The sequence below is a fragment of the Aythya fuligula genome, chromosome 5 (assembly GCF_009819795.1).
Source record: "Aythya fuligula isolate bAytFul2 chromosome 5, bAytFul2.pri, whole genome shotgun sequence".
In the NCBI taxonomy this organism is placed as follows: Eukaryota; Metazoa; Chordata; class Aves; order Anseriformes; family Anatidae; genus Aythya; species Aythya fuligula.
The window spans coordinates 33,636,115-33,649,849 of NC_045563.1; the positions used below are offsets into that span (position 1 = coordinate 33,636,115).

General features: G+C 45.2%; 1 protein-coding gene across 4 annotated transcripts in view; it reads left to right on the top strand.

Moving 5' to 3' along the window:
• MAPKBP1 (mitogen-activated protein kinase binding protein 1) overlaps positions 1-13,735 on the top strand; it is a 94,727-nt gene that overhangs the window by 20,043 nt on the left and 60,949 nt on the right. For all 4 annotated transcript variants that reach the window (XM_032187804.1, XM_032187806.1, XM_032187807.1 and 1 more), the window contains exon 3: positions 5,620-5,711. In XM_032187804.1, coding sequence (XP_032043695.1) covers positions 5,620-5,711 — 92 coding nt within the window. The remainder of the gene's footprint in view (positions 1-5,619; positions 5,712-13,735) is intronic.

Genomic DNA, 13,735 nt, shown 5'->3' on the forward strand with positions numbered 1-13,735 from the left:
GAGAACAAAACGGGAGACGGTATTGATCTGCTCTGTAAATGCTTGGCATGCTCACAGTTGGAAGCTGTATGTAGTCTTGGTGTTTCGTCTTTTGTCTTAGGAAGGATATTGTGGACTTGAAAAGAATCTCAAAGAAGGGTATTGGAGCTGACCAACGATAATGAAGGAGAACCAATGAGTAAGTCAAGACTCCTCTTGGAAGAGAGAGCATCAGACTGACCTAAAGATGATAGATGCACTGTTCACTCTCTCTTCCAGTACAAGAACTACGAGGCATCAAGTAACATTCACAGGAGTCAGGTTTAACACAGGCAAGAAGAGACAGTGGTTCTTGCAGCACGTAACAGGCTGGTGAAGCTCCTTGCCAAAAGACGGTGTGAATGCTAAGCTTTTAAAGACACAGTGGGATGATTTCATGGTAGAGAACTGTACTGAAATAGGTTAAAAACTGAGAATAATTGTCAAGTGGGAGATTGACAGGAGGTGTGAGAAACTCAAATTTCCTTTCTCTGCACTTCATTTTTCTCCATGCATTTGTTTATAATACTGTTCTTTCTAACTCTTTCGCATATGGCTGCAAATGGAAACAGGAACCAGTGTTTGATCCAAGATGGCCTATCCATGAAGTCCTGAGCAGATGCATCTGTTCATGGGATGTGGTTTTCCCAAGCCGTAGCCTCCTGCCTAATGCTGTAGGCATTTGGGTGTGTGGGCAGCCCTGTACAGTACCACCATTTTTTCTCTCCCCAGTGGCCTTTTCGTGCACCCGAGGGTTGCATGTATCCTCTCAAAGAAGCTTTGTTTCTTTATTTCCATGCTTAAATAAATTGTGTATGTAGAGAATGGTGAGGTTTTGGGCCCAGAAGAGGGTGTGTACAGTAGTAGAAGGCAGGGAAGCAAAGTCATCAAGTCAGAAAACTGTACTTTGCTCTCAGCATATGGCTGTGGGAAAGAGGGGCTGAGATACTACTCAATTCCTGCTCAGTCTTTTGCTTCTGGCCTGGGGAGAGCGAGGGGGTAACGGCATCACTCAGCCTACAGGTGAAACCCTGGGAGGGCTGTCTGCTGTTAAAAATGGTTTTCTCTTGAAAAGTTTCTTTTCATACCTTTCTTTGAGGTGAAGCTGGACTGCAGGACAGTGCTGGTGGGCAAGCAGGCGTGGAGGAGTGGTGGCAGGCTGGCAGCAGGAGCAAAAACCATGTCACAGAGCCTGTGAGCCTGATCAGGCAGGCAGTATGCTCGCCGTGACTGGATTGCCCTCTGTGGCATCCATTTGCCTGGAAATGATTACTGTGCTAGATGGGCGTGTTTCAAAGAGCGAGTTCTTTACAGCTACTGCTCTCTAGAAACGTCTGGGTGTTCAGGCCACGGTGTCTGCCTCCCGTGCACCTTGTGGGGCTTTGCTTGTGGATGGTCCCAAAGGGGTGCGAACTGCGGGAAAGAGGAGAGTGTGTGCAGGGAGGGGAAGAGCGGGACGGGGAGCACTGAGCTGATCCCTAAAGGATTTCTGTGTTGTCCTTGTAACATGTGGAAACAATTGCTTGTGGTTAGTCTTTCAAGTTCCCCAAAACAGCAGGAAGAGCTCAAACAAGTAAGAAACTCACGCTCTGAGAGCTGGGAGCAGCTGCTCAAGTGTCTTGTTTCCTGAAAAGACGAGCAAAACTGGCAGGGGCTAATTTAGAGCAGCCTTTCCTAAAGGAAGGCAGAGGTGGCATGGCTCTGTCACAGGTGTGTGTGGGCTTCCACTCATACTGTGAGGGACCGTGTCTGAGGGAAACAACAGCTGCTCTCAGATGTGCCTGGAGATCCAGCGGGGATTGCACTGCCTCAAGGCTTCTCCTCCTCTACCAGGAGGCCTGGCTGTATCAAACACCTTCTGGTAGCTGCAGATCAGGACTCTGCTCGTCTGATCCTACCAGAGGCAGTGGGGATGTAGGAGCTCTCTGATGATGTTTGGATCTGAACTGGAAGGAACAGAGTAAGTGATCTGCTTAGGCACTAAAATTTATTTGCCCACTTGTGCAACTCTGAGCAGCTGAATTTAGATTTGTCTGTGAGATGGATGAACGTCAGGTTTTGCAAGACAGGTGTTTGCTCCATACCTGAAGTTCTGTTTTCTACTCTTGGTGACTAAGGGTGTGTACTGAGCCTCCAAATGTTAAAAAGTTGACCTTAAAGAAGTGGAGACGAGGTGGTCAATAAGTAGATAATTTCAATGCAAAGTGAACTCCAGGAGAATGTTGCGTGTGGTTCAGTTCAATAACACTTGCAAATCACTTAGAGAACTGTGAAAGTGCCAAATACTATTAATAGAGGCCTCAGGATGAAGTAACAAATGTGGATAGCCAGCCACCTTTCTGGGCCTTTAATTTAGGGGCACAAAATTACAGGTTTAGTCTTGCAATTGTTTCCTGGCTTGGGCGAGGGTGGTGAGCTGGCCCACTTATTGGATGGGATGACCCGAGCAAGCAGGGACACATCTGACGATTGTGGGCAGCAAAGTGGCCCAATGTGGGAGCTATTGGTAACAGACACACCCGCTTCCCCCGTCTGCAGTGAGACCCTCCAGTCCCGTGGTTAGCTCAGATCACACTTGGAAAGAGGTCAGGGAATTTCGTTCTGCCCGGGACATGCTGAAGAACCACCTGGGTGACGTTATGGGAATGGCAGTGGCTGTGTGGGATTGGGAGACTGCTTGCTACGTGACAAAGTGAGTTCCTGCCTCATTTTGCCATAACTTCACAAGTGGGGTAATATCAGACCTGTATCGACAAGTTTACCCTTTGCTGACAAATCTTAATTTGAGATTTGGAAGTAAATGTTGGTGTACCCCTGTCCTAATTAGCTATACTAATTATTTATTTGTTTTGGCTGGCAAGTCAGAAGGAATCCAGTTTACACTGCATTGCTACCTATTGTTTTTTTCTCCCAGAATTTTTTTTAGTCTTCTATCAAGCTTTGTGACATGTGACTCAACTCTTTCCCTTATGGCAACTAGACTGGAGGCTGGTCATGGAGATAAAGCTGTGGTGCCTTGTGGACAGAGAGGTGGGAGTAGAGCTCACAAGTTTCATAAGACCCATTTTTAAATGTGTTCATCCTACTCTTAAAGACAAGTTGTTTTTAATACCTAAGGATTATTACTACACATGCTGAGGTGTTGTAACAGCATCTGGAAGGCACACAGGGCTGCCTTTCAGGCTGCTTGCTGGAGAGGCAGTTGCTGTGTCAGTGCTGGTGCGAGGGAAACGCCGGCAAGGGAGGGGGTTGTTGGGACAAGGGGGATGAGGGAGGAAGGAACTGTCCCCTCCCTTGGGAGCAGGAAGCTGTGAGATCAGCTCAGCGGCAGCATAAGGTGGCACTGGGGGTGTTGAATGTGTGTCCTGGCAGAGGAAAAATAAACCTGTTGGAGAAAGTAGGTTGCTGACCTGCTGCTGAGCGCTATTAGCTGCATAGCCAAGGTCAGGTAGCACCTTTTAGGACAGCTGCAGTTACAGCCAGCCTGAGCTAAAGCCTGCGCTGAGCAGCGTGAGCGCAGCATTGCTAAATTTGCTGTTTGCTGACAGCATCGAGTAATTGGTGCCTTATCTAGATGGGAGCACTTGAATGGCATGTATCTCTCCCACTTCCTCCTTCACTGTCAAGTATGTGGTTTCTATGGGAATTCAAACTTCTCTTCGTGTGATGGGTTGGGAGCTGACAGCATGAGCTGGAATCTCAGCAAATTCTTCCTTCTGTGCACTTAGGAAGCTACTCGAACAACGAATGTGTTGACGTATTGAAACAAACCTGGAAGAGTAGATATCCCACTGGCCTCCTTTTCTCCTTTCCCCCCTTTTTAAGCAACATTAAACTGAAACAAAACTATTTCCTTGCTTTACTGGGGAATTTGTAAATGCATTTTTAATTGTATGTTCTAATGCTAAGCAAAAATTCAGTGGAATTTTATAAAAGCCGTGGTTCCAGAGATGCTCATTTTGTGAGGAAAGGAGGCAATTTGGTGTTTTCTTACACTATCTGAAAGTATCTGGGGTATGTCATTACTAAAAGGGAAAAAAAGACTGAGTTGCTCCAGAGGGCAGGACGTGAAATCTTGCACTTTCCGTGTCACTGGTTTGAAGCCAGCCCAAATTGGAAGCCACTGAAGCACAGATGGCTCGTTTTAAGCGAGCTGGTGGCGCCTCGGCCCTGCTTTACCTGTTGAAGCAGAGTAGCTCCACGTGGAGTTGCTTTTACCACCTTCTCCAGTAACTTGAGCCATGGGCTCAGCGAGACCTCGTTTCTTCACCCTACAGCCGAACTCCTCAGGGCTGGTAAGCTGCGTTGTCAGGGCAGCGTGGGGAAGCCCGCCCTGCCCCTACCTTTTTTGCTCCACGTTGGTGTAAATGCAAGATGCTGGTCTGCAGGGCAGCCATTAATGATTGCAGTAATTATTACAATGGGGACTTCTTATGCCGCGTCCATGCCTTAAGGCCTTAACCAAATATAACTTAGATGATGATAATTAAAAACAGAAGGCTGTGACCCAGTAAAATCCATGAATTTGGCAGGGACAGCAGTTCTGAGGAGGAATGTATGCATAAAATATATAATAAATAAAATCAAGCTGTGCAAATGTAAAGGAAAGAGAATACTTTCGCGTCTGTCAGAACAATCCCAAGGCTGAAAATTGCTTTTTGCTCAGAGGCTGGGTCCTTTCATGTCACAGACCAGACTTTGTGCAGTGTAATCTCGCTGCAGCCTTTTGCTTTGGGAGAGTGCTGAATTCTGATGCTTCCTCTGCCAGCGTGCTCCCTGAAATGTCTTAGTCCTCCCTATCCCCCCCCAGCTTTTGGTTTTGCTATTCCTGGCTTCTTGCCATAAAGGCCTGACTCTGAATTTCTGTCTTTCAAGTAGCTCTTCCCAGTTGCATTTCATTTCTTCTCTTGAAATAGTTGGGATTTTTGCTCGGGGAGAAAGCAAGCATTTTGGATTGTTGTCTCTTGAGTGGGCCATTGGTATATGGGCTTGTGAACCCGATAATGTGAGCTGCTCTGTCTCTTGAGATTCCTGGGGAGGGATGTGTTTGTCCAATGGATGTGGTTTCTAGTTCAAGCTATGTGGGAAAAAAATGACTCTTCAGCTCCTATGAATATGGGACTGGGACCACACTGAACCACCTACCACTGGATGGAGGAGATAAAGAGAGTGGGGCAACCTGGAAAAGATGTCCAGGAAGATAACTGTGACGAAAGTGGTTTGCTGCTCGTGCTGAGAGGATGGGAATTGCAGGGCAGTGAATGTGCACCCCAGCTTCTTGCTCTGTACTAATTGCTGCATGCAGTCCTCTGCAATATTTGGCAGTGCTCTGGCACAGACACAATAATCAGTGGATGCATAACTCCTTCTCTGTACCCCGGCAGTATTTTACTGTGCCGATGTTGAAGATAGAGGAGGGTTAAACACTTGTTCTGCGCCTGGGTGCTTGTCAGTGAATTTATAGGAGCTCTGAATTTCTGGGAGCTACGATTCTTCTCAGTGCCATTATACAGTGCCACACCATCAGCATCTGTTTATGGGTCCATTTGAACTGCACTCATATCTCATAGTATTTCTTGTTTTCTTTTTCACATGCACTAGGTGACCTTGGAGAAGGTGTTGGGGATAACTGTGTCGGGAGGCAGAGGATTAGCCTGCGACCCCAGAACTGGCCTCGTTGCTTATCCAGCAGGGTGAGTCACAAACTACATTCTTCAAAGCTAAGATTAACCAGGACTGATAAATCAGCATAAAGATCCAGGGTGTTTCCAGGATGGCCTTCGACGGGGAGACTATTTACCATTCTGTAGTCTCTCAGCACAGGAGAATGATGAGCATTAGCACTGCTAGTGTAATTAGCAAGGGAGAAGGACTGCATTTTACCTGATGAGTTTTAATGGTATCCCATTTATGGAATCCCTTTCCCACCTCTTGCTCTAAGCTAGGTATTAAATACATTGTGGGCTTTTTAACTATGCTCTGTAGTATGCTGACCTTGCACATAACTCAGTAGGATGCTCAAGCCAGTGAGTACCTAATGGAGCAGGTGATGCTTTATGTGAATTGACAAAAGCCGCCTTGTACACGCCCTACAATTCAGAACTTGCTATGTTTCTCATCCAAATGCGGAGAAAGAACTCAGGCTGACAGCCCCTTGCTTGGGGGTTCTCTGGAGTGCATCCCATCTATCAACCGTGGTCCAAGTGTAAATAGAGAGATCTAGATGGAGACACTGGTGGACAGCAAAAAAAGATGCCTAGAGCGAGATAGCTGAGGGCTGGGGAGGTAGCTTTGTTAGTTGCATGTTTAGCAAAATCAGAGACATCCCGGGCCAGATCCTGATCTTGCTGAAGGTGGAGCCTACTCAGAGAGCGTATGCCTATGGAGGAGCAGAGCACGTCAGAGTTGCTGATCTGCGGAATGGGATTCATCCGAAAAAAGGTAGCACCTGAAAAAATGTAAAAGTACTGTGAGAGAGGCAGGCTGATGTCTTAGAGGGTATTTTGAAAAAGCAAGGGAGGAAAAATGTTTTCAGTACAATATTTACCTTGCTGGTAAAGGCACAACTATTGAGATGGGAGGCGACTTGACTGAGATGGGAAGATACGATACTGCAGTGGAAATAGATTGGGTAGACAAAAGAGTGACCTTTCAAGAAAAGTCTTTGCTGCCCGATGTGGTGCCATGTGAAGATGTTCCAACTGGCTCTAAACTGGATTGCTGGAGTCCATACGAGCTTGTCTCTTCCTCTGAGCTAGTTTATTCTGCCAATGAACAAGCTATGGGAGAAGAGAGAGGGTGGTATCTCCAGATAGCAATGCATAGGCATACTCTTAAATATGAAAGCTGAAATTAGAAGAAAGGAACTTCCACGAGAATTATGGATGATGTTTTCAGTCACTCAAGAAACTGGCTAGCTACACTTGAGGTTTCTGTGTATCTTGCTGAAATAAGAGGTGGGGTCAATAAAACTGCCCAGAAATTCTTGCCCTTCCTGGCCAATATTCTAGTTCACAGAATTGCTGTGGTTGGAAGTGACCTCTTGAGATCATCTCAGCCAAGCCCCTGCTCAAGGAGAGCCACCTACAGCGGGTTCTCCAGCACCAGGTCCAGGCAGCTTTTGAATATTTCCTCAGATGAAGGCACCATAACCTCTCTGGACAGCTTGTTTCTCGTGCTGGATACTTACACAGTGGACTTTTTCTTTCTTTTCTTGTTTTCAAATAGAATGTCATGTATTTTCACTTCTGCCCATTGCCTCTTGCTCCCTCTGTGGGCGCTACTGAGGAAAGTCTGGCTCCCTCTTCTTCATTCAATCTAATCTGATGTTTACACACATTGATAAAGTCCCCCCAAGCCTTATTCTCCAGGCTGAATAGCCACCTCTTATACAAAAGGTTCTTCAATCCCACAGTTATCTTTGTGGCCCTATGCTGGCCTTGTTCCAGCAAGTCTGGATTTTTCCTGTATGGGAAAGCCCAGAACTGGACGCATAGCCCAGATTTGGACTTGCCAGTGTTGAGTAGAGGGGAAAGATCTCTTCCCTTGATCTGCTGGCAGTGCTTTTCCTAGCGCAGCCCAGAAGGCTGTTTGTTGGCTTTCTTTGTCACAATGGTTCATTGCTGTCTCATGATCAGCTTATTGTTCCCAAGGACCCCAAAATTTTCTTCAGAGCTGCCTTACACCCAGTCAGCTTCCAGCATGTACTGGTGCCTGAGGTTATTCCTCAGGACTTGGAGTTACCTTTTGTTGACCTTCATAAGGTTCCTGTTGGCCCAATTCTCCAGCACGTCCAGGTTGCTTGGAATGGTGGCACAGCCATTTGGTGTCAGCCACTCCTTCCAATTTTGTATCAGCTGTGAACTTGCTGAGGGTGCACTCTGCCCTGTCCTCCAGGTCATTAATAAGGAGATGAAACAGTAACGGCCCCAGGAGCAACTCCTGGGGTATACCTCTAGGGGTTTGCCCCGACTGGACTTAGTGCTGCTGATCACAACCCTCTGGGCCTGGACATCCATCCAGTTTTCAGTCCACCTCACTGTGTACTTACCTAGCCTGTATTTTGTCAGCTTGTCTCTAATAACGTTATGAGAAACTGTGTAAAAGGCTTTATTAAAGTTCAGGTAAACAACGTCCACTACTCCCCACTCACCTGCCAAGTTAGTCACCTCACTGTAGAAGGTTATCACGTTGGTTAAGCATGCATGATTTTCCCTTCATAAATCCATATTAACTACTCTTTATCATGTTCTTGTCCTTCATGTGGTTGCAAATGGTTTCTAAGATTAGTTGTCCCATCACCTTCAAAGAGATTGAGGCAAGGCTGACCTGCCTGTAGTTTCCGACATCTTACTTCTTGTGCTTCTTGAAGATGGGAATGAAATTGGCCTTCTTCCAGTATTCAGAAACCTGTCCCAGTTTCCGTGACCTTTTAAAGACCATTGAGAGCAGCCTTGCAATGCCATCAGCCAATGGTCCTAACTATGAATAGGCTGGTTTGGTTGTTATGCCAAAGCCTTTCAGGAACCAGAGATGGTGAGGCTGCAGTCTCGGCTGGGTAAGATTCATCTGGTCAAAGGAACTTCTAAGCTGGGCTGACTACAGACTGTCCTGCCTGCCCTGTTCTCTTCTGCCCAGTGCATGCACTCCTTTGTCAGGAGAGCCTGGGAGCAAGGTTTCTGTTCCTTGTTAACACTCATTAGCTGTGATGAGGGGAGCCATGTCAGCCTTGGAGCTGTATCAATGGTGAAGCCAAAGAGCTTCCAAAGGACCCTCACGTGGACTTCTGAGAGAGTCCTGAAGGTAAATACAGCTGAACAAACCACAGTTTGATTGCTTTCTCCTAGTTTTTCTGCAGTGTATTGAAATGGATTTTACTAGTTGAGTCTTACAAGGCCATTTTTTTCTTCCTCTTACCACGGTGTGTGTGGGGGTGTGTGTGTGAGGTTCTTTTTTTCTTAAAGCATTTTATATAGTTAAACTAAAGACATTTTGAGTTCTGCATGTGTGCTTGACAGCATCCTTTATGCTCGAACTCTTCAGAGACATGCAGATATATTCCAGTGTATTGCCTCTTCCTCTGAATCTTTTCTGACACTGAATTTATTCACACTTGATAATGAGAAGGAGAGAGAGAAGAAAGCAAGTGCGGTAAAATGAGATGTTTTGGACTCTTGGATAGCTGAAGATAAATGAGTTCTATTAACAGTGATCTCTTATGAGCTGGTGCATGCCAAACACGAATGTAATCAAGCTTGAGGACACCTGGGGATTCTTTTGGATAATTAAAAGGCTATGTGATTCCTTAGGGCTTTACAGAGGGATTCGTGTTCACACTTGTTGGTGGTAGCATCTCTTGGTCTGGGCAGGAAACCTATGGAATATGCCAGATATTTTGTAAGAATTTGGTGGCTTTTATGACTTGCTGCTTTTGTGCCACAGCTAGCCTGTTTTGTGATGTTGATGTGATTTGCTACAGTCAAGACGATCTCCTGTCGCTAGCTTAACCTAGCATTTGTTAAGAAGTCAGAACGTGAGAGAGGTATGGGTGCAGACCTTACAAGCTGATACAGGTTCAGTTTGTTACACTTTTTCCCTTCCCATTCTTATTTCTAGTGGATTTATCTCACCTGGGTGATTTGCAGGAATCCTGACATAACTAGTTCATTGGTTTTATTTATTTTTGTTCCTATTTGTTTGAATTTGCTGGACACTATAACTTCTTACATGAGGCTGATTTTGCAGACTGAGGACCATGACCTGTCCTTGCAACTTGGTCATCTTCAGCTGTGCTCCAGTGATTTCCTCAGCCTTCTGCTCATCTAGTGAGGTTTTGTAATCCCGACATTCAGAAGCTTTACTCCTCCAATCTGTCGTACCCCCAAAAGGTGAATTTACGTAACATCTCTGTTTTCCTAAGAACTCTTTCAACATGCCTAGGTTCATTTGGCTGAGATCAAAACAGTTGCCACAGGCATCCCAATTTATCCAAACCGGGCATATAAATGCTTGTTTGAATGAGGACTTGTGTATTACAAGCTTTGGTGTTCTTTGAACAGGATCTTACTCTGGTCTCTGGTTTGTCTAAAATAATTTTTTAAAATACAATGCTTTTATGGATTTTCTCTTTCCTGGTGTTTTTGAATCTCCTGAAAGTAGCAGTTCCCAATGCAATCTGAGCTCATTCCAGCTACACATTGGTGCCAAAGAGCTGAATGTTACTTTATTATATTCTTTTTCTTCTCACTGGCTTTTGAACCTTTTATCCTTTCTCTTCTTTGACCCTAATGAGGTTTTCACTCCTCCAGTGGCAGCTTTGCTGCTCTGGTATTGTTTTAGTGTGATGCTTGTGTTATAGGAAGCTTTTTTTCTTCATGCCTGCCAGAAAGGCTAAAGGCACAGAGTGCTCCAGATATTTTAGGCCACCACTTTCATATAAGGCTGTTGTCTTGGGAGACAACACAACATACAAGAGAAAATTACCTCCTCCCCTCCCCTAAGGTCTTATATCTGCTGCCCATGCTTGCCTGTTCTTATGCTGACAAGTATAATAAACCCAAAGTTGCCTAATTTGATCTCTGGTAGGGTTATGCAGTGAGTGAGAAAGTCAGCTTTGTGGGAGGAGTGAGGGGGGACAGAAATGTGTTGAATATTTTTGTTTCTTGTGGCAAGCCTGGTGCTCTGTCCATTTTTTTTTCCCAGTTTGTTTTCCACTTCTCTTTTTCTCTGTCCTTCTTTCATTTTGGTTTATTCTTTCTTTCTCTCCCCCCCCCCCCCCAGTAGCTAGTTGAGGTTCTGTCTCCTAGAAACAAGAATGGAAACAAAGCTTAGAAAATCCTCTGAGGTTACTGATGACTAGCATTAAAAAGGGGGGAAGAAAAAACAAACCTTTTGAAAGGGGAAAATATCTATCCATTTAAATTCCACACCAGCTACTTAGATAGCTTAAGGCAGCTTATCTATTTTTTGGGGGTGTGTTTGTTGCTTTTTGAGCCTTGTAGGCTGGTGTGGCTGATTTTATTTTGCTTCTCTTTATTCCTCTTTCCTTGGCTCGCAGTTGGTCATGACAGCTGGTTGAGAACCTTGTCCTCATGTGAGATACCTGTCTGCAGGGGAGAACAGCCTGTGCTGTTTCCTCTGTAGGAGCAGGAAAGTAGTGCTTTGTGCTGTTCAGCATACAGTGTCTAACTAACACTCTCATGTTCTGGCCAGCTTAGGCCGCTCTCTAGCTCATCAATTCTGAGCTCTTCTGATAGAATTCATTTTTTTAATTTTTTTTTAACTTAGTCTTCCTGCTGGGGAAATCTGTATTTGATACAGAGTGCATGCGATGAGTTGACGATCCTCAACCTTCAGCTCTGCCATGGCTCTTCATCAGCTGAACCTCTAAAGTCCAATGCGAGTTTAATACAGTCACTCCTCTCTGAGACAGTGAGAGGACACAGTTTCTTTGGGTTTCTCTCAGAATCGACTGCTGCCAGTGCAGATGCAGCCCCCTGACTAGCTCTGTGCATGTGCAGTACATTTTCTGAACATGGGAATTGGGCACCCCCCTGTTCTGTAACCATTTCCTAACGATTTACCCTTGTTTGCAAATGGGAAGAGGGGACAATAAAAGCAGGAACTAAATGATCAAACTTAAGATGAAGATACTCACTCTCTTTTCCTGCTGCTATTTGCCACGAAGTCATGTCTAAGAGCTAGACTTTTTGCTTCCGCTTTATCGCCTTGTGTTTTTAAGATAGGACAACTAATACCCAGACCTGAGTACTGGTACGATGTGTTCACCATCAGAAAACTGCATGGCTGTCTGAGTCAAATTTTGTTTTACTGCTGCTGTTCCATGCATGTTGGACAGCAGGGCAGCAGCGTCTCCTGTGCCAACCTGTGCCGCAGCAGCATTGAGCCACCATCTCTTGTTCTCATTTCACTTTGTTTCACCCTGCTCCACCCCTCATCCCCGGCAGATTCACTGTTGAACTCCGTCAGCCCTCCTGAGTCACAACACCCCTGCTCCCGGTCCACAGATCCAAGGAGGTGAATGCCAGGTCCTGCAGCAGCAGGGCAGTGACAAGGGTCTGTGTCACAGCAAAGGGAGGAAGGGGAGGAGCACAGCAGGAAATGAGTGATTCGCTTTTAATCCATCCAGGAGTCTGCTTAGCATGTGTGGAGCTCTCACGTAATTGAGTGGTAAAATCCCACTGGAAGCTGACGAGTGAGGACTTCATTTATTTATTTATTTATTTTCCAGAGGTGGTTGTTGGTTTGCTCCCAAATACCTCTCTCCAATTCCAGTAGACAAGCTATAAGGCTAAGTGGTTTCCAGATATCCACATGTGGAGCCTCTTGGAATGTCTTGCTCATCATTTTCCATCATTATATAGATAATTTATTATGTTGTGCAGTAATCCATTTAGAAGAATTTTCCTTTACCTTAAGTTGCATAAAACCCACAATGAAAGAGTAACATTAAAGATGGACATTGCGTAACATTCCAAGGCATGATGAAGATGCTGCTGTGCTCTTTTTCTTTTCTCTGTAAAGTGGAAGCATTTCGACACCTTATGTACTGAAATGAAGTGTGAGAAGCAGATCTAGTAGAGGACTGCTGGTGACCAAAGTGAAATTCTGTTTTGAATTGGGATCTTCTCAAGACTTACAAACATTGTGGCCAGGTTAGAATTGGTGGCTACGTGGAACAATGAAATCCTAAGGTGACAAGCATTCCTGCCTTTCTTCAGAGCACTTTTTATCTTAACTAACAGATCACTTTGCTTGGATGCTTCAGTAGCAGTGGGCTATAGAAAGCTAGAGGTGCACAGAAGGGATCTGCTTCTTTATGGACCCTTTGTCCGTATGGACCCTTCATATGTGTGCAGTTTGTGCAAAGCTCTGCAGCTTTGTGCAGGTACAGCTCTCCACTCATTTTTCCCTAGTGTAAATGGTAATGCTATTGAACCCTATCCCATGTGCAGCTTGGGGTTGGTACAGGGACACTAAGATACTTGAACTGCTGGATGGCCAGTAGATAAATGCAGTCCTGCTGGTGCTGGCTCCTTCAATTTTACTTCACTCAGACTTCTGAAGAATTTCTGAGCTGCCTTTATGCGTTCACTTCTAAAGGAGGATCCTGCAGTATTGTAAAGATTGTAGAAACCTATCCTAAAACAAGAAGTCTGTGGTTCAAGGCAGATTTCATCTGCTTTTGCCAAACTAGAGGCAGCTTATTTTGTCCTTTTAAAAATGGTACAGTCATCTTCCAAGGGTTAGACCTTTTTCCTCCTCCCTGTTTCCCAGGAATCTGGGCTGTTGTTAATGCGCTTCTTCTATGAGGATACTGTGGTTGCACATGCCATCTGGGGAGGCTTTCCAGCTGGCAGAGTTGTGCTTGTGGACCCAGAGAGGAAGATAAGAAAATCCCCTTTGTTTAGATTGTTAAAAATAACTTGAACTGAAGAGCTGTGACTGCAGCTGGGTTTGAGTTGGGCCTTTACAACCAAACAACACAATTTTTTTTTTTCTGTGCCAAAAGTGAATACCATGAGGTTTCGCTGTCCTGCAAGCATCCATCCCTCCCTCCCTCCCTTCTCCAGTAACAGGAGATCCTTCAGAGTGATGACACAGGGATATGGTTTACCTCTTAAAATCTTTGGAGGGAAAGGGTATTTCTCCAGAGTGCCACACACCAGTCTAGCCTTCCAGTTACCACAAGCTGGAT